The sequence below is a fragment of the Hevea brasiliensis genome, chromosome 5, assembly GCF_030052815.1.
Source record: "Hevea brasiliensis isolate MT/VB/25A 57/8 chromosome 5, ASM3005281v1, whole genome shotgun sequence".
In the NCBI taxonomy this organism is placed as follows: Eukaryota; Viridiplantae; Streptophyta; class Magnoliopsida; order Malpighiales; family Euphorbiaceae; genus Hevea; species Hevea brasiliensis.
In genome coordinates, this window is record NC_079497.1 from 18,891,580 (window position 1) to 18,915,058 (window position 23,479).

Sequence of the window (23,479 nt, forward strand, 5' to 3'; positions counted from 1 at the left end):
GATATTATTCAAAAAATCAACATCAATTTGGTTCAATTTTTTTTATTAAAACCGTTAATTGCTCACTCCTAAAATTTTACCAAATTAACGTTTAAAAATATTCAAATTACTAATTCAACTTAAGGGAAGATACTGAAATAATTATTCTAAAAAAAAAAAACTGAAATAATTAGTGGAATTTTTTTCTAAAAAAAAAAAATTAGTGAAATGTACCCCATCTTCCTTCCAGCTTTTATTTTTCAGTGCTAACTATTAATTCCCAAAATCCTTCTCCATTCACAATTTCACCTACCAATCCTCCACTGCAAATGGCCACTCTTCCTGCAGCACAGAGCGACTTTGAACTCGAATCTAAGCGCAAAGAGGACTCGTCTTGGCATCCTTGTAAAGTCTCACTCAGGTCAGTCTTCTTTTGCCCTTTATCCAGCTTTTCGATGTGATCCACTACTTCAATCGGCAATGTTGCACAGTTGGGGGAATATGCTTTCTTCTTCTTCCTTTGTTTTTTCAAATAGACAGTTGGTTTGGTTTATTCTGAAGATTTTAATACTGGAGATCATTATTGAATACTCTATGTTCGGTGATCATAGGATTTTCTACTGGGAAATGGGTTGGATGGAATGCTAAAACCAAATTGGGAAATTTGAAATTTTTTTCATTTCGTTTTGCTATACGTTAGTTTTCTCAGTCTATTGTTTGTTTGACATCAATCTCATCAGTGATTCATTTGATCATCTGTTATAAGTTCAATTCCCATCTATTTATTCATCGTTTTTGTGTTATTGATATATGCAATGTGGGTTACCCACTATCTTATTCAACTTAATTAGTTCTTCTTTGGAATTCAAATATAAATTTAGGTACTTGATAACTATTTGTTATTTAATTGAATAACAATAATCGTTTTATCATGTGTGCTTATTATGTATATCTATTCAGTTTCATTTATTTGTCTATTATTTCCTATTTAGTTAGTTGCTTTTAATATTTTACTCTTTCCAAACTTATGGTTTCCTTAGTCAGTCTACTTGCTTTATTTGGGTTAAATTTGGGCTTAAAATAACTCAGAAGTTCAAACTTAAATTTTGAGCATGGCTTCTGATTCCATTCTCAGCTCTGTTGGAGATGGTCTATTTGTTGACTTTGGGCAAGATTCAGGAGTTGAATTCCTGGACAAGGAAGAAGTACTGACACAATTACGGTTCCGTTCTGTTCCTCTTAAAGGTGATGACTGTTCTTCAATCAAAGAGAGTGAGCATGTCCTTGCTGCCAATAATTCAGGACTTGGCAGCCTGTTCTATGATGCTAAGGTGGAAAAGGTACATGTCACCTTCCTGAATACTGAAGTGTCATGATGCTATGGTGGAAAAGGGAGTCTCAGGCAATGTATATAGATACGATAAAGCCTGTCTATGAGAACAATTACTAGCATAATTAGAAGTGACATAAATTAATTCCCTATTGCAGTTGGCTTATACCAACAATATGTTATTTGTCATTATTTTTTCACTTTGGTTATGAAGTGACTTATCATATAAAAATATCATTTGATGGATGCTATTGGCTAACAATATAAGTGTTCTTCTATTTGGTTCGGAAACATAATTGTGGTTTATGTTAGGACAAAGTGCCTAAAATGGGGGAGGAATTGTGCAAGTCCTAAGAAAGATCCTTGTACATGGTTTAACGATGCAACCAACTGAAAACTTTAATGGCAATAGGTTTATGGATCCTATCCACACATAAGTTCCACATTTAGTCTTTGCTCTCAATGTGGGATTAATTCTCATTCACTTGTACTGACATATTATAACCACTTCCTCCTCAAGTGTTAGTCTCATCCACTTCGGTTATCAATGGCTCTATACCTTGAACAAAAGCTTTTCTAACAACTATTAAAGTGCTATCACCAAGAGCTCTAACTATTCACTCCACCATTATTGTATTAATCCTAAATTGTGCTTATATTGTTGCTTTAAGAGCCATATTGGGTCAGGATGTGTTTGTAATCTTCCCAAGATATATGTCTTACCACTCTACCATGAGCTTTTTCATATCATTTCTATTCCTTAAAGAGAAACAAGATATCTTTGATATATTTTGATTTTCATAATTTGAGCTTCATCTTTCTTATTTCTTATAGAGAAAAAAAGACATCTTTGATTGGATATATTTTGATTATTTTTGGTTGTCATTATTTGGAACCCTTTTTTGTTATCTCCCTGCAAAAGTAGTTACACTAATTTCTCTCTAAACTGCCCAACTACCCAAAACAATAACAACTCAACTACTATTACTTCTTAACATTTTTCCTTCTTTTCCTATAATATGTAACAAATAGATATATAAATAAGTGTAATAGGTAGAGATAGATAAAAGGAAGAAAAGTCAACTGAGAGTTAGAGGGAAAATTAGTTGGAAGCCGTTATCAGCTAGAAAAAGAGCTAGATGTCAGTAGAAACCACCTCTCAGAACAGAATCAAGAGTTTGAGAGAGAGAGAGAGAGAGAGAGAGAGAGAGAGAGAGAGGATTAGAGACAGAAAGAGATTAATTTCTGTATTTGATTTAGAATGATCATCTACAATTATGAGTAAGCTATTTATTGACTTTCTCTAACAGATTCCATAACTGACTCTAGCTACACAACAGCTTAACTCATTTTCCCTCCAAAACATTCTCTTCCCTCCTTTTGTAAACTTCTTTCTCTTATATGTTACAATTCCTTCCACTTGAGAACCTTCTTGTCCCCAAGAAGGTGGAAAAGTAGGAAACTGAGCCTGTAAAAAGGAAGAGTCTTCCCAAGTTGCATCTTCTTCAGTGAAGTGTGACCATTTAATCAGGCCTTGAAGTATTGGAAGACCATTCCTCGGGACTTTTTTGTCTGTAGCAGCTTTTCTGGAACCACGTCTACTGTCTGATCATCATTCAAGGCAGGAAGATCCAGAATTGGAGTGATATTAGTGCCTATTTTCTTCTTTAGTAGTGAAACATGAAACCTCTGTTGCAGGCTTGCAGCAATAGAACACTGGAACTAGCAACTTGGAGAGTCATTTGGCAAACAAATAATTGGAGCAAGGGCCTGATTTTCTTCTTCTGTCTTCTCCTGCTTTCATACTCATTCTCTTTGAGCAGTAAATAATGACAATATTCGAAGGAACACATTTTCTTCCTTTGCCTCCTCCTAATTTCAAACTCAGTCTCTTTGAGCGGTAAATGATTGCAATTTCTCAATGCTAAGACACTGCTGTTAATCTTTGCTCCATCACGCATGAGATAGTCATCTTCAACGTGGACAAATGATGAAAAAGATTCCTCAACTTTCATTTCTCTAGCTTGTTTGTTCAGTAAACCCAACAACAAATTGTATTCAACTACACCAACATATCTTACTTGGATAGAATGTTGATTGGGCAAAGCTCTGATGGCCATAGCATCTTCTGCAGGAGTTCTATATTTAGTAACACAACAGTCTTCATTATCTAAAATTGCAGCACTTTCATGAGGAAGCTTGATATCCATGTTACCATGAATTCCAATGGGATTATTTTCTTGCCTTAATTGCATGGGTTCCTTTACTATATCCTCCATTCCTTCATCCCCAAACCTAATGCATAATTCCTTCTCAAATTTCTCCCACAATAGATTTTCCTTTCCCTTGCTTCAGTTATGAAACCAAGAATCTGCCCTTTCAATTAAGAAAAGAGCAGCAATTCCAACCCTTTGATCCCTTGGAACCTTGTAGATCTCAAAATACTTTTCACATTTCTAAGCCATACCCTAGGTTCATTGCCATCACAAGTAACCAACTCAATTTTTGGTAATAGCCTTGATGACTCCCCATTTTCTATAAAAGAAGATACACTTACATGCTCCTTTGGATTTCCTTTTGCTGCCACCTTAGGAGTTGGCAAGATTCCCTTGCTTCCTTGTCCTTCTTGCACCACATTCCCTTCAACTTCCTCATTAACAGTTCCTTGCCCTTTTTCAGAAAAAATCCACTCATAATGTTTCACATCTCATGCAGTAACACTTTCATCATTTCCTTCATCTTCTGCTCAATCTTCTGTTCAATCTTCTCATCAGTATCTTCCTGCAAGATTCAGAATTTCTCCTCCAATTCATCCATTCTAACAGCTTCTTGATTCATCACTACACTCCTAGGGATCTTGCGACATCCCCACAAACCTTTGGAATCAAAGCCCACACGCGAAAAACTTCAAAAACTTCAAAAGAGCAAAGAAAATCAAGAAAGGTAGAAATCTGATTGTTGGAAAGCAGAATAGAAACTTAGGGAAGGGAAATTTTGAGGGAAAATCAAGAAAATAGGAAGAAGAACTTCAAGAATAGGGGGAAAAATTTCAAGAATTTCAGGAACTAAGAAGAAAAATAGAAGAAAGAACCAGAAATTAACAGAAAAAGTAAGAAATTTGATTCAAGAATTTCAAGAAAGAAAGAAGAAGAAGAAGAAGAAAAGAACGAGGTCTGCAGAAATGAAAAGAAGGAACATAGAGGGAAAGAAGGAAAGAAATCTTAGGAAAAAGAAGGAAGAATTAGAGGGAAAGAAGAGAGAAAGAGAGAAGAAGAGAAAGAAACCTGAATCTGGACATGGATGTGAAGAAGAGAAAGAAACCTGAATCTGGATATGGATGTGACTCAGATGAACCAGGAAGCAACCAGTGCCCATCCCTTGAAGCTCTTATACCAATTTGTCAATAGAAACCCTAATTCTGGGATTTCTACCTCTCAGAACAAAATTAAGAGTTTGAGAGAGAGAGAGAGAGAGAGAGAGAGAGAGAGAGACAGAGAAGGGAGAGTAGAGAAGAGAGGATTAGAGAGAGAAAGAGATTAATTTCTGTATTTGATTCAGAATGATCATCTACAGTCGGCTGTTCATGGACTTTCTCTAATAGATTCTATAACTTACTCCAGCTACACAACAGCCTAACTCATTTTCCTTCCAAAACATTCTCTTCCCTCCTATTTCTAAACTTCTTTCTCTTGTATGTTATACTGGAATACTCAACTCAACTCAACTCAACTCAACTCAACTAAGCCTTTATCCCAAGAATTTGGGGTCGGCTATATGGATTCTCTTTCTCCATTCTAAACGATTTTGGGTTAAATCCTCAGAAATGTCTAATGTTTTTAGATCATGTTATACTACTCTCCTCCAAGTCAATTTAGGTCTACCCCTTCTTATCTTTATATCCTCTAACCTAATGTGCTCTACTTGTCTAACTGGAGCCTTCGTATGTCTACGATTCACATGACCAAACCACCTCAATCACCTCAATTTCCCTTCTCTCAACTTATCCTCAATTGCCATCACTCCTACCTTTTCTCTAAGGCTCTCATTATGGATTTTATCTAGTCAAGTATGATTACTCATCCACCTTAACATTCTCATCTCCGCAACTCTTATCTTAGACACATACGATTCCTTCAGTGCCCAACACTCACAACCATATAACATGGCCGGTCGTATGGCTGTACGGTAAAATTTTTCTTTCAACTTATTAGGAATCTTGCGATCACATAAAACTCCCGTGGCACTTCTTCACTTCAGCCATCCGGCTTTAATCCTATGACTAACATCCTTCTCACATCCCCCATCCATTTGAAAGATTGAGCCGAGATATTTAAAGTGATTACTTTGGGGCAGTACCACTCCATCCAAACTAACTCCTTCCCTATCACCAGTTCGGCCTTCACTGAACATGCAATACATATATTCTGTTTTCGTTCTACTTAACTTAAAACCCTTTGACTCTAGAGTACTTCTTCAAATCTCTAGCTTTCTATTGACTATTTCTCGCGTTTCATCTATTGGAACTATATCATCTGCAAATATCATGCACCAAGGGATACTCTCTTGTATATGTTTCGTCAATTCATCTAAAACTAATGTAAAAAAGTAAGGGCTTACGGCTGAACCTTGGTGTAATCTAATTGAAATAGAAAAATCTCTTGTGTCCTCTCCCACTTTGCACACAATAATAGTTGCTCTTTCATACATATCTTTTAATACTTGTATGTACTTAAAAGATACCTTCTTTTGTTCTAACACTCTCCATAAGGCACCTCTTGGAACACTATCATAAGTTTTCTCCAAATTGATAAAAACCATGTGTATATCTTTTTTCACATCTTTATATTTCTCCATCAAGCTTCTAATAAGAAAGATCGCTTCTATAGTTGAACGACCGGCAATGAAGCCAAATTGATTGGGAGAGATAGAAGTATCATGACATAATAGATATTCCACAACTCTCTTCCACAACTTCATAGTATGGCTCATGAGTTTAATTCCCCTATAGTTTGAGCAACTCTGTATGTCTCCCTTATTTTTAAAAATAGGTACTAAAATACTCCTCCTCCATTCATCAGGTATTTTCTTTGAGTTTAGAATCTTATTAAACAATTTAGTTAACCATGCCACTCCCATATCTCTTAAGCACTTTTACACTTCAATTGGTATTCTATCGGGTCCACAGACTTTACCCACTTTTATTCTCTTAAGTACTTTCTTTAATTCTAAAGATCTAATACTTAATAGTATAATTCATATTATTTTCTATAGCTCTGTAATCTATATTCACGCTATTACCACTTTGACTATTGTTAAAGAGATCATCAAAATAATTTCTCCATCTTTCTTTAATGTCCTCATTTTTCGCTGATATTTTTCCTTCTTTATCCTTAATACATCTAACTTGATTGAGATCTTGATATTTTTTTTCTCTCCTCCTTGCTAATTTATAGATATCTTTCTCTCCTTCTTTAGTTCTAAGTTTCTCATATAACTTTTCAAAGGCCGGTGCTCTTACTTAACTAACTGCCTTTTTTGCCTCTTTCTTTGCTATCTTGTACTGTTCATATGCCTTATTATTATCACACTTAGGTAATTTCTTATACCATTCCCTCTTTCTCTTCATTGCCTTTTATATTTCTTCATTCCACCACCATCTCTCTTTTGAGGGTGGTCCATGTTCTCTAGACTCTCCAAGTACTTTTTTAGCCACTTCTCTAATCTTTGATGCCATATGTATTCACATATCATTGGCCTTCACATCCAGTTTCCATGCTTCGGATTCGAGAAGCTCATTTTTGAACTTCACTTGCTTTACTCTTTTGAACTCCAACCACTTTATTCGAGTTACACTATTTCTTCTAACCTTACTTGAATTGTTCCTAAACTTGACATCCAAGATCACTAACCGATGTTGACTTGTTAAAGCCTCTCTTGGAATGACCTTGCAATCCTTGCATAGAGCTGTATTTGTCTTCCTGGTTAAGAGGAAGTCAATTTGGCTTCTATGTTGCCCACTTTTAAAAGTCACTAAATGTGACTCTCTTTTTATAAAATATGTATTTGTTAGTATTAGGTCGTATGCCATAGCAAAATTCAAGATACTTTTTCCCTCTTCATTTCGGCTGCCAAAAATAAAACCTCTATGAACATTCTCATAACCTTGCCTATTACTTCCTACATGTCCATTAAAATCTTCACCAATGAAAACATTCTCTTCATTTTGTGTGCTTTGCATTAGATCATCCATATCTACCCAAAATCTTTGTTTACTCTCATCATCTAGTCTTATTTGTGGGGCATAAGCACTAACTATATTTATTGTTTTTTCTTCTAGTACTAGCTTTACTAATATAATTCTATCTCCTACTCTTTTCACAGCTATTACAGCATCTTTCAATGTCCTATCTATGATTATGCCCACTCCGTTCTTGTTCCTCTCCTTTTCAGTAAACCACAGTTTGTACCCTGAATTACCCACTTTCTTGTTTTTCTCTCCTATCCATTTAGTCTCCTGAATACAAGCAATATTCAATCTTTTCCTTTCCAAGGTATTCACAAGCTTTATTAATTTTCCTGTAAATAATCCAACATTCCAAGTACTAAACCTGATTCTCCTCCTATCATGTTCCTTCCTAATTAATCTCCTTCTATGATATTGTTTTCTATGTCTATCTTGTGTTCTGTTCCACTATTTGTTCTACTATTTGTCCTATGGACTAACCTTTTTACCCACACCCGTCCATGATGTGGGAACCCTTGCTCATTTAACACCATACTTGGGTGCCAGCATGGGTGTCGCTTTCGGTGAATGCCCTATATCTTTGCGTATTTCTCACTACACCCGAGTTCCGATGTAGCACGTCGTAAGTAGAGGATGCTCCAACGTTTATATTATTTGAATCCATATAATGAGATGTGACAAAATTTTTACGTTGGTTGTCATCCAACGCAACCTCCTCCTTTGCACTGGAATAGCTCTAGGAATATCATTCTGGGACTTGTCCATGGCCATGCATGAGAGTCCAATCCTACCATTACCACCAACACCCCCCAAGTTTCATTTTGACACTCATAGGACGTCAAATGATATCAAGATTTGGTGGTGGCGAGGACAGGGAATGGGTGAACAAAACCATATGATCTGGCCAAAAGACTATGAATGTTGATGCACTATGGGCTTCAAAAAGAAACTTGGGAGGTACTTGTAATAGTGATGGGGTTGCATTGTCATGAGTGGTCGTGTATCGGTTGGAAAATGGAGTGGAAGCCTAGGATAGAAAAAATTGGATACAATTGCAGTAAGCTTTGGCAATTGGGATAAAGTTGTGGATAAAATTGAGAAAACACAAAAATGTATGGCTTTTTTTAGTTATTAAGCCTTTATAGAATGTGAGAGAATTTGAACAAAACTGTTGAGACATGTTGCTTGATGTCTGAGACACTTAACAATTCCATCTTAGAGTGGCTCAATTGTCATTTTACTTTGGAATTTGTCTTGCAGGCAAAAGCCATTCTTCTCATTTGATTATTGTGTGAATACATATAATTTACAGGTCTTAAGAGTACGGCACTATAGGGGCCCCTGTAGATGCAAGTTCACTATCAAATGGCTTCACCAAGATTTTGAAGATGGAATCACTGTCCCATCTAGTTCAATCATGAAATTGGCCATGAAAAGCATCACTGTCTACCCAACTGTTGCAGTGTTATTGGAATCAGAAAAACATGTGAAATCTTCTGGTGCATCTCCATTTCTGATTGAGGACATAAACTATGACGTGGACCTAAGTAATCTTCTGGAAAAGCAAATAAAAGATATCAGCAAATCAGCTGATGCATTGGAGAAAGAAATTACCAAAGAAACTCGTTTGAGGATTGAACATTACTCTGCGGGCAACAGCATATGTAAGTTTTGGTGAACATATCTCTGTTTCTTATATTTTCCTCTTTTTTTCCCTTATCACAGTTTTTAATTTATATCCTTGTGGGATTGTGCAAATATAATAGTGTAATTGGTAAAAAAGCTGGTCTCTAAGAAGGATATCACATGTTGTCTTAGACATAAAAGTTAAAGCTGGAGAACCAATCCATACTGTAACAGGAATGCAGTGCTCATATAATGATGCTAACCTTTCTATGGTGGGCTGCAAAAGGATATGGCCTACACAATAGAATAATTACATTCTCAATTTGTTGGCCATTCCAAGTCTTTTGCTAGTAAAATGAGATGGTGTACTGTTGTCTGGTTGGTTAAGTCCTTATGATGTGGTCATATGGTGGAAACTCTCTTTAAATTTTGTCATTGTTGTGTTTGCAAGGCACATCTGCAGATAGAAACTGCATTAGAACTTCTAGGTGCTCATGTCCTAGCTCTTTGATTTATCCCATATGGATCATATCACATTTTGTAATTTTTCAAGTCTTTGCTTCTGGCTACGAATACAGTAGATAAAAAGGGAAGTTGCAAGCTTGTTGCTGCAGCCAAAATAAGCATTCCATGTGTTAAAGTTCCTTGTGACCAGAGTCCAGTGAGAAGAATAACCAGGAGGTCCAGTAATCTACAAGTGGCAGCAGAAGTTGAGGATCCACCAGTGATCACTTCATCCGTTGAAGAACTTTCAGAAAACAGGTCACATCTCAGTCCACTTGCTGCTTGTGCCGCTCTTGCCTCACGAGTGCAAATTACTACAACGGGTGTCGCAATAGATGGAACCAGCTTGTTCAATAACAACATGGTTAATATGAAGGACAAGGCTTCCTCAGATATATTGGCTACTCCTTTTCCGGTTGTTTCAGAATCTGTTGAGATGGTGAAGTCACTTATTTCAACTCAGAGGAGTACTTCACCAAAGTCACAACTTGCAGGATTATCCTCTGGAATGCTGAATCAAGAATGGAAAAATGAAGATAAGACCTCAGAATTCAGCAATTCTAGTGCTGAAGACAGGAATTTAGAAGTCATTTTCTCCAGTACTCGCACAGGTACAAGAAGACGGTCAAAGTTAAACCAGCCTGCGAGCTCAGCTATTCGGAATGATAGTGGAATTGCAAATGATAATATTCAGATCAAGAACTGTGCTGATGACCTGAAGTTAGAGACTTCAACTGGTGGAAAGAGGCTTACTCGTTCAGCACTCCGTAGAGAAAAAGAAAGTCTAGCTACGGAATCACTAGAGAAATCATCTCATATAACTGCAGAAAATTATTCTGAAGCAAATCTTGCAGTTAATGAGAGTAATGGTTGTGAAATTTCCAATAACAATATTCAAATGAAGACCTCTGCAGATGATCTGAAGTTAAGGGCTTCAACCAACAGGAAAAGATTTACTCGTTCTTCAGTTCAACAAGAAACTTTGGAAGCAAAGTGTAGGTCAACTCATGGAACAGAATCAAATTACTCCGAAGGAAAAGGTGATATATCTAAGAAGGATAGCTGTACAGTAAAAAGGAAAAAAACTGTTTCTTCATCTCTTGATGCTGAAAGTGATATTCTGGGTGGCAGAAAGAGCAAAGAGCAGGCATCCACTGCTGTCCAAACCAATGAACAAACTGCAGGTATGTAAACAAACTCTAAGTTGTGGTCTATAATTGCTTTTGTTTCCTGTAGAATATATCTAATTACAGTCAGACCACATTTCTTAAATTATCATTTCAACTGTTACATCATATGCCATGCAAAATTTGTTCTACATTTTCCTCTACGCATATTCTGAAAGTTTGAAATTTTGTATTTATCATTTCAGTTGTCAGTTTTGTCACTTTTGCAGGTGCCATCTCTCATTTTTCCTTTTATTCATTATGAAAAAATAAATGATGATCTTCACATTTTAGTCAAAATGAAAAGCACAATCTTTATTTGTTTTATATAATAATTCTGTTCGTTTTTTAACCTTTTTTTATTAGTCTTCCAACTTTTGAACAAAGACATAGTTGCATAAAAGTGGCTACAATGTCACCATCACTTCTGTCAACTGATGTTTAGGTTTAATGGGAAATATAGATGAACAATTGGAAATCCAGCAAGTAAACTGGCTCCTATATTTTTTATTGCCATTACTGGCAATTTAGGCTTGACTTTTGGTTAATTTTAACACAAAGAAATTAGGCATCCTTAGTGAGTACTGATCTTTCTTAATGAAAGAGATTAGACATCCTAGTCTGTGGAGCTCCCTGCATTGCAATGGTCTGTGACAGTCAGTTAAATTCAAAGAAATAAAAATATAGATCTGGTTGACTGGTTATGTATCACTTAAATCAGGCTAATTAAAGGAAGCAGCTACCGTTCAACTGTAGATTATACAGCCATTTTTGTTCTACATGCTGTATCCTTGGAGTATATAGCCTGGTGCACAATTTAATTGATGATGCAGTTTCGCATCAAAACTCTGCAGTGATTTCAATGTGGTGTGATTTGCAGGCGGAGGTTTGGGCAATGTAGATATTCTAGGCCAGAAGAAGAAATTTATTTCTTCCGATAAGCAGTCACAGCAGGATTCTGTCCATAATTTTCTTCCTAGAACTCGCTCTCAAGCCAAGTCTCAGCATAGCAGAAATATGGGAACTAGGAAAAACTAATTTCCTGTTTTATTATATAAATCCTTGTATCACTAATTGTTTCTAGGAGGAAGGTGGGAATCAAGATCTTAAAAGCTATGCTTAGCTTATGCAACACAATGAATGGTGTTTCCATTAAATGGAAATTGATATGATGGGAAAAATACAGATGAAAGTGATAATGGGACTGTTACTTCTGCCATCTTTTATGTTTCCCATGAGTTTAGAAATTATGAATATTAGTATCTTTCAGTGTTTGTAACATCACTTTGCAGTTTGCATGCCAAGATTTTCGGGCTGCTAGTGAGAAATGGAATGATTTCACTTCTTTGGATCTCCAACATTACGAAGTAAATCTTGTCATTTGTTCACAGCATATCAACTGAGTCTGCCCTTTTTCCCCCAAGAATCTTATTGTGATCATTTTTGTATGAGAATTGAATTGTTAATGTATTCTGACTCTCTGCCACGTAGCTGATATATGAAAAAAAAATAATAAATAGAGATATTACTTATATGTTACTCCGAGTGTTATACAAAAAGGGAATTTTTATCTGAATTCGGTCTGAGACATAAACATACGAGTCTTTTGTATTCAATAAGTGGGTTTTATTGTATGTCTTGTTATTTGCGTTCATGTGTCTTGAGTTTACGTACACGGACCTAAACAAGAAAAATTCATATATATATATATATATATATATATATATATATATATATATATATATAATAATTTTATTATTCATTGATAAGTTCTTATTATAATTACCGATTAAAATCTATTCGTAATAGATGCTGAGGCTCTTGCTTTCCCAGGTTGATGGATTATCTTCTTATGATTAAGAATTTAATTTTTACAATTTAATTCTATCGATAAATAGTCTGTTTATCTAAATTTATTATTGATTAAAGATTAAAAATAATTAAAATACTTTTATCTTATTTTCAATTAAAAATAATTTAATTTTTCATATTTTATTAATAAAATATTCTCTCTTTAAATTTTATACTTAAATAAAATATAACTTAATAATTGTCATTAAAATATTTAATTATTAATTATATATTATTTATTTATTTCAAATAATATATCATTGTATTATAAAGAATATTTCGATATTTTTTACAAAGATATTTTTCTATTTAATTTGTTTATAGTAAATTTCATAAAAGTAATTGTTACTAAATATTTATTATAATGTATATAATTATTTAAATGTAAAATATTAGAAAAAGAATTAATAGAAAATAATAATTTTTTATTGCTAAATACATAAAAAGCTTTTCTATATGATGGCCTACCTTTTTATAAAAAAATTATTTTTTGTAGTGATATTTTTCAATAATCAAACCGTTAAAAGAATTCTTTTAACATGATTTTTGAAGAAAAATTATGTAAAAATTTATTTTTATGTGATTTAATGTAATTTGTTTTCACAATAAGTAATTGTATATAAATCCTTTAAAAAATATATAATAGTATATAAATATTTTCAAATTGTTTGGGATACCAATTGAAGTGTGAAAGTGTTTGAGAGATATGGGAGTGATATGATTAACTAAATTATTTAATAATATTCTAAACGTAAAGAAAATGCCTGATGAATGGAGGAGTATTTTAGCACCTATTTTTAAAAATAAGGGAGACATACAGAGTTGCTCAAACTATAGAGAAATTAAACTCATGAGCCATACTATGAAGTTGTAGAACATCGACTACATCATGACACTTCTATCTCTCCCAATCAATTTAGCTTCATGTCCGGTCATTCAACTATAGAAGGGAACTTTCTCATTAGAAGCTTGATGGAGAAATATAGAGATGTGAAGAAATATCTACATATAATTTTTATCGATTTAAAGAAAGCTTATGATAGTGTTCCAAGAGATGTCTTATGGAGAGTGTTAGAACAAAAGATGGTATCTATTAGGCACATACAAGTGTTAAAAGATATGTATGAAGGAGCAACTACTATTATGCACACAGTGAGAGGGGACACAAGAGATTTTTCTATTTCAATTGGATTACACCAAGGTTCAGCTATAAGCCTTTACTCTTTTACATTAGTTTTAGATGAATTGACAAAACATATACAAGAGAGTATCCCTTGGTGCATTATATTTGCAGATGATATAGTTCTAATAGATGAAACGCGAGAATGAGTCAATAGAAAGCTAGAGCTTTGGAGAAATACTCTAGAGTCAAGGGGTTTTAAGTTAAGTAAAACGAAAACAGAATACATGCATTGCAAGTTTAGTAAAAGCCGAACTGGTGATAGGGAAGAAGTTAGTTTAGATAGAGTGGTACTGTCCCAAAGTAATTACTTTAAATATCTCGGCTCAATCCTTCAAGTAGATAGGAGATATAAGGAGGATGTTAGTCATAGGATTAAAGCTGGATGGTTGAAGTGGAGTAGTGTCACGGGAGTTTTATATGATCGCAAGATTCCCAATAAATTGAAAGGAAAATTTTACTGTACAGTTATACGACCGGCCATATTATATGGTAGTGAGTGTTGAGCACTAAAGGAGTCGTATGTGTCTAAGATAAGAGTTGCAGAGATGAGAATGTTAAGATGGATGAGTGGTCATACTAGACTAGATAAAATCTATAATGAGAGTATTAGAGAAAAGGTAGGAGAGGTGCTAATTGATGATAAATTACGAGAAGGAAAATTGAGGTGGTTTGATAATGTGAAACGTAGACATACGGAGGCTCTAATTAGACAAGTAGAGCACATTAGGTTAGAGGATAGAAAGAAAAGAATGGGTAGACCTAAACTGACTTTGAGGAGAATAGTATAACATGACCTATAAGTATTACACATTTCTGAGGATTTAACCCAAAATCGTTTAGAATGGAGAAAGATAATTCATATAACCGATCCTAAATTCTTGGGATAAAGGTTTAGTTGAATTGAGTATAAATATTTTAAAAAATTATATTTTAATTTGATTTTTACGTTATTTAAATATTATTATATTTAATATTTTACGTTATAAAGAATATTTAAATAATTATAATTTATTTAAATATAAAATTTAAAAGTAAGAATTATTTTATTAAAAAAATAAAATATGATGGACTAAATTATTTTTAACTTAAAAATAAGGTAAAGATTTTTAATCATTTAACTTGTAATTAACAATAAATTTAGATAGAAAGATTATTTTATAGACAGAATTAAATTTTATAGACTAAATTATTATTTATTAAAAGTAAAGAAATCAATCTATAATTTTGATGTATTTAAAAAAATTAAGTTATAAATTATCCTTTTTTTAACGGGAAATCAAAATTGATTTTGATGATTTAATTTACAAATGGGCCCTTAGGTAATTTGCTAGCATAGGCTTACATAAGAAATCCCTTTTTTGTCTTTTCATGCTTGTATGGGGTGCATCAACGAACAAAATTTCCCTTAACATTTTTGACCATGATTTTATTGCAATCTTTCCCATGTCGATAATGCAAAACGACGCGTTCACCGTCTTTCCTTAGTTTATCCAATGTAAACGCGCTAGCTAATAAGAAAATTTACGCGTTCCCTTAGCTTATTTAAATATGTCAAAATTTTATTAAATCTTATTTTCAGATGAAATGTAGAATATCCATTTATATCATTCATTATATTTTATTTATTAAAAGTATAAAAAATAATTATATATTTATTTTATATATTTTTTAATTATATATTAAATATAAATATTAGTAATTAATTACCAATCAATTAAAATATATAAGTAATTTATTCATATATATATATATATTTATTTATTACTTTAATTCATACACTATAATTAGGCAATTATTAAATGTAAGAATTTCATTATAGATTATCAAGTTATTTCTTCGCTAAATAATTAAATAATTACTAAACTTTAATCTATTTTAATGAAATTTTGACTCTCATATATCAAATCTTATATAGAATAGGAGTAAATATTATATACAATCACTCAATTTTATGAGTATTTTTACAAAAAGTTATTGAATTTTAATTTTTTTTCATAAAACTTACTGAGTTTTAATTTAATTTATAAAAAATAACTGTATTTTCAAGTTAATCTACTAATTTGTCAGTTATTTTACAAATAAAATTACTTTATTTTATTAGTATTTAAAAAAATAATAAAATGCACAAAACACATCTAGTTATCCTATCGCCGTCAAACTCCTCATCCTCTTTCTTTATTTTTTCTCCATCAATAACCACTAATTAAGTAATTTTATTTGACCCTGCTAGTAGAGCTGTGGCTTCACCCTTGTATCTGCCCAATAAAGAGGAGCAATCTCTTAAAGAATGGAGGAAGATGAGGCATCGGGTCTGTCACGACCCAACCTATGGGTCGGACAGGCACTAAAACCTGGGCCAGCCTAAAGCCCCCGAGGCCCGTAGTAAACCTACCTATTCCTTAACCCAAATCTAAGGCCCATTTGGGCCCAATTTCAAGAATTCAACCGGATAGAGTCCGGTCATAAAATGGACCTTTTAACGGGGAGTTTTTTACTCACTCGACCTGTAAACACAATATATAATCAATTGGGGAGCTCAGCTCACCCTCCACATACTCATAATAACATAAAGTCAAATGGGAGCTCAGCTCCCTCATCTAGTGCAATATACATGCATATAATAAGTTTACAGGTCCAACATAGCAAATTATATTACAGACCCAAATCAAATAAATATTTCTAACACATGCGGAAATTCTAGGAGTTAACAGAATTACACAAACATAAAAATGCGAAGAAGAAAAGTAGGTTAACCACAACAATAATCCTCCTTTAGCTTGGAAAAATAATGAATAGGAGTGAGCGTTTGACTCAGAGAGTAAAATATCAATTTTAACCGTAATCTCTATAGCCATCTAAAGCTAATGCACCCTGTAGAGTGAAATGCAACATCGCCAATATTTTCACATCATAACAGCAAAAAGGTAATCTAGAGCACTCACACACCTGATAAGGTCAAACAATACATATATGAGAGCTGATCTCCTATACAGCCCTCCTAATCCAACCTGTGCCAGCGAAGAACTCAAGCCGGACTTTCGCTTAATAAACCAAATCGGGGTCCCAGCGAATAACTCAAGCTGTATCTACCCCGAAGGACCGGGTCCCAGTAAATATCTCAAACCGTGTCTACCCATCCTGTCCATAGCCAACACCATACCACACGCATGCCAACTCACGCACAATACTCCAAATTCCCCCAATAATATCCATGGCACTTGAACAGTTGTGAATGCAACATAAAATGTGCCTATAGTTTAACTACATAAGTACATATTTATAAGTGATACATGGGCATGCTTGAACATATAATAATATAGAAATTATAATTAAAATTAATATTTTACTCACAGACTCAATCGAAGTTATTGTGGCAGCTGGACGGAGAAGGAAGGTTATCCCGGCTTACCTGACAATTTTATTACAATCATTTAATAAATTTGACTCAATACAAATTAAGAAAAAGATCAAAGATGTCCTAAGTCGTGTCAAAAATTCGGCAAAGTCTCTCCTATACCTAGGACCTATCCAACCTGCAAAACTTAAAATGCATTTCTATATCCACAAACCATACACCCATAACTCAATCATATCACACAGCCCCTCCTGGGCCCATCCAAATAGTCATCAATCACAATATGTAAAATTACAGTTTAGTCCTTATAATTGACCCTTTTTGCAAAAACTACCCAAATAATCTCTAAAAATTCTAAAACTTTGCCCTGCGATCCTTAGCAATATTACTAAGCTAATGCAAAAAGAATCATAATTTTCTGAGCTACCACAAATATTTTATGGATTTTTAATCTAATTTAAGCACTAGAAAATTATGAAAAAGTAAGGTTCGGGTTTACCTATGCCGATTCTGACTCCGGGGACGCGCTCGGAACGTCTGACAACAGTGGGGTAGCCAAAATCTCGATCCAATTCTAAGACTTTTTTGGTAGCCGATCTATCTGGCCGGAAATTCACAGACATGGGCAACTGTCGAATTTCTGAGAATTGAAGGTACCTACACAAAGCCCACAAAACGAGGGTTAGTATATAATTTTTACGGAATTTTCTAAGCTCATTTAATGCTCGAAAAAATACTACGAAGTTTCATGGGATCCATTGAAAAATGGTGTCGAAAAATTTTGAAATTTATATTACCGCGAAGCTCTCGACGAGTGGAGCGCTCTGGTACTCTCGGTTTTCTCGTGGGGTTCACGGTTTGCGAGAAATCTAGCCCAAAAGTTGAAATTGGTTAAAACTTCTCGAACAAAAATTGGACAAACCGCTCAAAGGATTTTGGTGTTCTTGATGTCTATGGAAAGCTCTCAAGGTGTAGATGGTGTTTGACACAAGACCCGGCCCAATCTGTAGCCGGATCGGTCAGATTCTGGCCGAGAAGCTGAAGCATCATGCTGCGCGTTGGGGGTCTTTGTGCGCTCTTTCCTGGTGTTCCAGGTGGCGGCTGGCGAGGAGGAAGGGCGAGGTGGCGCGCCAACAAGCTAGGGAGGCTGGGGCGGTGGCTGGCCGGCGTAGGGAGGAGGGAGGAGAGATAAAACGAGAGAGAGAGAGAGGAAGAAGGGTTAGGACACGCAGGGAAGAGAAGAAAAGGAGGAGGGAGGCCGATTCGATTCAACCGGTCCGATTCGGTCAGGTTCGATTCCGCCGGTTCGATTCAGGATACAATTTTAAACTTTTACTTTGCCTTGGGACTGAAAATGAAGCCCAAAAATTCTAAAAAACTCAGACAAATTTGTAGAGTCCAAATATATTTTTAGTTTTGCCACGTGGTCTTTAAATTAATTTTTAAAAATCATCAAAGTTTTATATTTTCGGAAAATCGAACCCGATTTCTAAAATCTGAAAAATTTCAAATAATTTTCTAAAATTTAAATAATTTAAAATATTAATATTTACTAATAAAATAATAAATTTAAAAATTAGGGGTGTTACAAGGTCATAACCGATTGAATCTAAAGCTCTATCCATGGGTGGTTATGGGTTCTTGTTAGGGTGGCCACGGTCCGGTTTTGAACTGGAATCGGTTCGATCAAAATCGGACCGAAACTGATCAAAATCAGAACCGGCTTCAAACCGGACTGAAACCCTCTTTCTACGGTTTGGTTTAGATTCATAATTTTTAAAAATCGTGAACCGACGGTTCCAAACCGGATTGAATCAACGATTCTGAACCGGACCAAACTGGTGATTTAAATACAAAAAAATTCAATAAATACTTCACTTCACTCCTAATTCATTTATATATATATATATATATATATATATATATATATATATATATATCATTAATTTTCTACGCAATTATTTTCTCCACTCTCTTTAATTCTTAATACTCTTTCAATTTCTCTCAAATTTTCTAAATAATTATTTTCTACACTCCTTTTAATACTCAGTACTTTCACAATTCCCCTACTTTATTATTTTATATGTTCATTAAAATTTTTAATACTATCTCAATTACTCTGTTATTATTTTATTTCTTCAATAAAATTTTTAATACCCTTTATTTTGATTTTTTTTTCTTTTATATTTTTTTAATTATCAATTATCATATAATTTTTTAAAAAAGGGCAAGTAATACTCAATTCAACTCAATTCAAATAACCTTTATCCCAAAAATTTATTGGGGTCGGTTATATGGATTCTCTTTCTCTACTCTAAACGATTTTTGGTTAAATCATCGGAAATATATAATACTTCTAGGTCATATTGTACTATTCTCTTCCAAGTCAATTTAGGTCTATCTATTATTTTCTTTCTATCCTCTAACCCAATGTGCTCTACTTGTCTAACTGGAGCTTTCTTATGTCCATGCTTCACATTACCAAATCACCTCAATCTCCATTCTCTCAACTTATAACTAAAAATTTTGATTCCTCTAAATCCTAAAGGGATACATAGGCAAAATTAAGTTCATACACCTTTTTCTAATTTTTTTAAAAATTAATTTCATCTCTAGTTTTTTAATAAGTTCAAGTCTTTTCTTATTAAATTTTTCTTAAAAATAAGTTATTTTTATTCTTATTTTTCTTATTTTATTTTGATTGAAAGATTTCGAAGAAAAATTAAAATATTTTTATAAATATAATTTAAATTCTAAATCAATAAAATTTTTCTCTAATTTTTTCTTTTAAGTTGCTCTTAAACCGCCCCTAAACCACTTCCAAATCGTCTTCAACTGTCATTTTTCGAACCGTCCTTTAAACCGTTTTAAACCAAAGCTCGAACTGGAACCGGCGGTTCAAGAACCGTCTTCTAAACCATCCCATGACGGTTTAATTTAGATTCATGATTTCATTGAACCTGAACCGGCGGTTCCTGAACCGTGGCCACCCCTAGTTCTTGTATTAGGGATAAGCATTTGGTTCAAACCGAACTGAACCAAATTAAATCCTGAAAATCAAATTACATATTTTAGAAAATGAACCGATTCCAAATGGATGAAAAAATAAATCGAACCGAGCTGCTCTATTTCAATTCAGTTCAATTGAGTTCAAACCGATCGGTTTTATTTTTTAATTTAGACTTGATTTTCACATTATTTAGTCTAATTTTGATCTTAATTTGAACCTAGCAACCATTAATTAATGAAATTAAATAATTTTTTTATATATATAATTACATATAATTCATAAATTCTCCATAAAAATAAATCAATTCAAAAATCAATAAAATTATTATGTTCAGTTCGGTTTAACTGATTTTTTTTCTTTAAAACTAAACTGAACAGAAATAATCGAAATTTTTATAATATAAAACTAAACAAAATTGTCTTAAAAACTAAATTAAATTACCGAATTGAGACAGTTCGATTCAGTTTATTCAGTTTGAACCGAATAATACTCCACCCCTACTTGTATTTTGAGTTTGTCTCGTAGAAAATTCGAATTTTTATGGGCTTTGGGCCTTGTAACCATGCTCTATAAATGAAATATCCTCTCTTTTTTTTTTTTTTAAGTAAATATAAAAAAAGTAAAGTTCATGATATGTTTAAGCTTTCAAGTAGAGTGGGTGAATATAGTAATCATGTAATGATATCGATTATAATCATAATTTGTATTATAAAATTTTCAAATATTAATTTAAATAATAATAAAATATTTTAATTGATTTCAGTCTTTAATAAGTTGATGTATCATATTTTATATTTTAATCAAGTGGATATCTTTTTCTCTGTTAGAGGTGGGCATTATTACATTTAATTTTAAATTAAATTAACTGAGCTCAAAATTTGAGTTTGATTTATTAAATAATTAAATTCAATTTTTAAGTTGCCTTTTATGGTTACGTAGTTTCATATAAAATATAATTATTTTATTACGAAAAATAAGATAATTTTATGTAAATTTATAACTTATAAAATTTTTGTAAAATGATTTTTTTTTTATAAAATAGTTAATTATGAAAATTTTATTAACTTAATGTAAAAAATAAAGCTTCTTCATGGAAAAAGACATAATATTTTCTAAAAATCTAATAAATAATATTTAATAAACCTAAACTTGTTCATATAATTTTTTAACAAAATTTATCATACATAATTCATCCCTAGATTTTTTTTTAAATATTATGTGTTTTTTAATGAAAAAATTTTATTTTTTGGTTAAGTTAATAAAATTTTCGTAATAAACTACTTTAAAAAAAAATAATCATTTTATAAAAATCTCATAAAATAAGCTATAAATTTATATAAAATTATCTTATTTTTTATAATAAAATAATTATATTTTATACGAAACAAGTAACCATAGAATTTCCTGATATTGAAACATTAAAGTATATACTTTTTTTAAACTACCCCAGCCTCTTGAAGACACTGTTTTCAAATTACGCAAATCGGATGCTACTGGCCATTTTAGCCGCAAGCGGCAACACCCGCTTCCCCCACTTCTGCTAATATTTTTCTCTATTTCTTCTTTTTTTCTTGTTTTCTTTCTTTTTTTTTTTTTTTTTTTAACTTTTTTATGTTTCTCTTGAAATAATGTCCATATCTAGTATTTTTGCGTGTTTCTTGCGTGTTATTATTGGATTTAAAGGTTCCCTATCTCCTTAGCGATTTATGTCTTCTCCATCTAATATGGTGTTAGTTTAACTTCATTGCATCAATATGCAATGCACAAAAGTAAGTTTGTTTTGTAGATGTTAATTTTTCTTATACTAGAGCCTAATAATGTAACCCTTTTCTTTCAGTGAAAGTGAAATTTATGATTCATACCTTTTATGTTTATCATTCACAACTAGTTATTAGATTTTGAGACCAAATATGGAAGTTCAAAAAGTTGTTTAGCCACTTTGAAAATGTGTTTATTTTATTTTGTTCAGGATCTAATTATTTTATACAGAATTTCATGTAGGATCAACAAACAAATTTTGTTGGATTATGGTAATATGTTTGTAATCTGATCTTTAAGAGAGGAGTTTCTCCCCTCTGTTTTATTTGCATTACTTGAATGTGATGAATAAAATCCTTATGCGTATACATCACTTTCCCTTTATTTCTTTCTTGTTTACATCGCCCTTCCCGTCTTTTTTCTGTTCTCCTCTTTATTATTTTTTTTTTCTTTTTCTTTTTCTTGCTCTTGTCTATCAGCCATCTCCATTATTCCATAGCAGCAGTCTCTCAAATTTCAGGCTTTCAATGTAGTTGTTACAACTTAAGCAAGCAGGTAAGGAAAAAAAAAAAAAAAATCCAAACCCTAACCCGCAGAAATAATGGACCTGGATAATCCTATGTATCTCATGTAAGAAATCCTTATTTTATATCTTTCTAGGAGAACAGTATCTAGATTTCCAACAAATATGCCTGCACCCACACAACAGCAATGGCATTCCCACTAGCACAAAAACCATGAACCCAAGAAATGACGAGCATCTCATTTAATTTATATTGTTATATTTAACACAATTTCCTAGAGTTAGTTCACATTCAGATCTTAAACAAAAAGAGCATAAAAAAGAAGTGAAAAACGCAAGGTATCTATGAAAGTAGCAGCAGCAAAGTTACAACATACGTGCATACAACTGTTTTAACATAAAACATCTCAGTCCTCATAACTAACACATGGGAAGTCTAACAAAAACATAAAAGCAAGCTAAGAAAAGTTAGTTTCCTTCATATTTAGGATCAGCCATCACATAATGATATGCTATTACCAGTACAAAAATGAAGATGCCAAGAAAATTGGCAAAGAAGCCAAGGTCTTGATCATCAAACATCTGTAACATCACATCCAAAAACAGCAAAATACCTATCAGTATCATGCTTCAAAATGTCATATATTTAACAAGATAAAAGAATATGGTATCAAAATAATCAGAATTATTGATTCCAAATAATGGGTAGACCACATCAGTTCAACCCAGACAGAAAAACTACTGTTCTGTAATAGTAGACAAGTACACAGAATGCATCTGCTGTACAAGTTCTTATAAGCTAACAAGCACATGAATAAGCAAGAATACATGAAACTTTTCAAAGAAACGTAAATAAATTAAAAGCTCAACAAATTGGTATAATCATTAGGCTTTTCTTTAAAAAACAAAAACAAAAACAAAAAAATTCATACAAAATTCAAAAATAGACT

The 23,479-nt window shown here is 32.9% G+C and overlaps 2 protein-coding genes across 3 annotated transcripts; one reads left to right on the forward strand and one right to left on the reverse strand.

The window, feature by feature from the left end:
• The first annotated feature begins 225 nt into the window (after positions 1-225).
• Positions 226-12,242, forward strand: LOC110667242 (uncharacterized). 2 transcript variants are annotated; one of them, XM_021828040.2, is made up of 5 exons: positions 226-400; positions 1,115-1,319; positions 8,866-9,217; positions 9,761-10,867; positions 11,730-12,242. In XM_021828040.2, exons 1-5 carry the CDS (start codon positions 309-311, stop codon positions 11,885-11,887), a joined length of 1,914 nt encoding a protein of 637 aa, XP_021683732.2. In that variant the 5' UTR covers positions 226-308; the 3' UTR covers positions 11,888-12,242. The 2 variants fall into 2 exon arrangements, with proteins under 2 accessions (XP_021683732.2, XP_021683731.2); XM_021828039.2 differs by having other exon boundaries at positions 228-400; positions 9,758-10,867.
• Positions 12,243-22,855: 10,613 nt separating this feature from the next.
• Positions 22,856-23,111, reverse strand: LOC110637891 (dolichyl-diphosphooligosaccharide--protein glycosyltransferase subunit 4A). The gene has a single exon (XM_021788259.2). The coding sequence runs from the start codon at positions 23,109-23,111 to the stop codon at positions 22,998-23,000; it is 114 nt and encodes a 37-aa protein (XP_021643951.2). The 3' UTR covers positions 22,856-22,997.
• Positions 23,112-23,479: the final 368 nt, after the last annotated feature.

Coding starts and splice junctions, on each gene's coding strand:
- LOC110637891 (XM_021788259.2), bottom strand. CDS start 23,111: ATGTTTGATGATCAAGACCTTGGCTTCTTTGCCAATTTTCTTGGCATC.
- LOC110667242 (XM_021828039.2), top strand. CDS start 309: ATGGCCACTCTTCCTGCAGCACAGAGCGACTTTGAACTCGAATCTAAG. Junction 401..1,114: donor CCTTGTAAAGTCTCACTCAG/GTCAGTCTTCTT, acceptor TTCCATTCTCAG/CTCTGTTGGAGATGGTCTAT. Junction 9,218..9,757: donor CTCTGCGGGCAACAGCATAT/GTAAGTTTTGGT, acceptor CTACGAATACAG/TAGATAAAAAGGGAAGTTGC.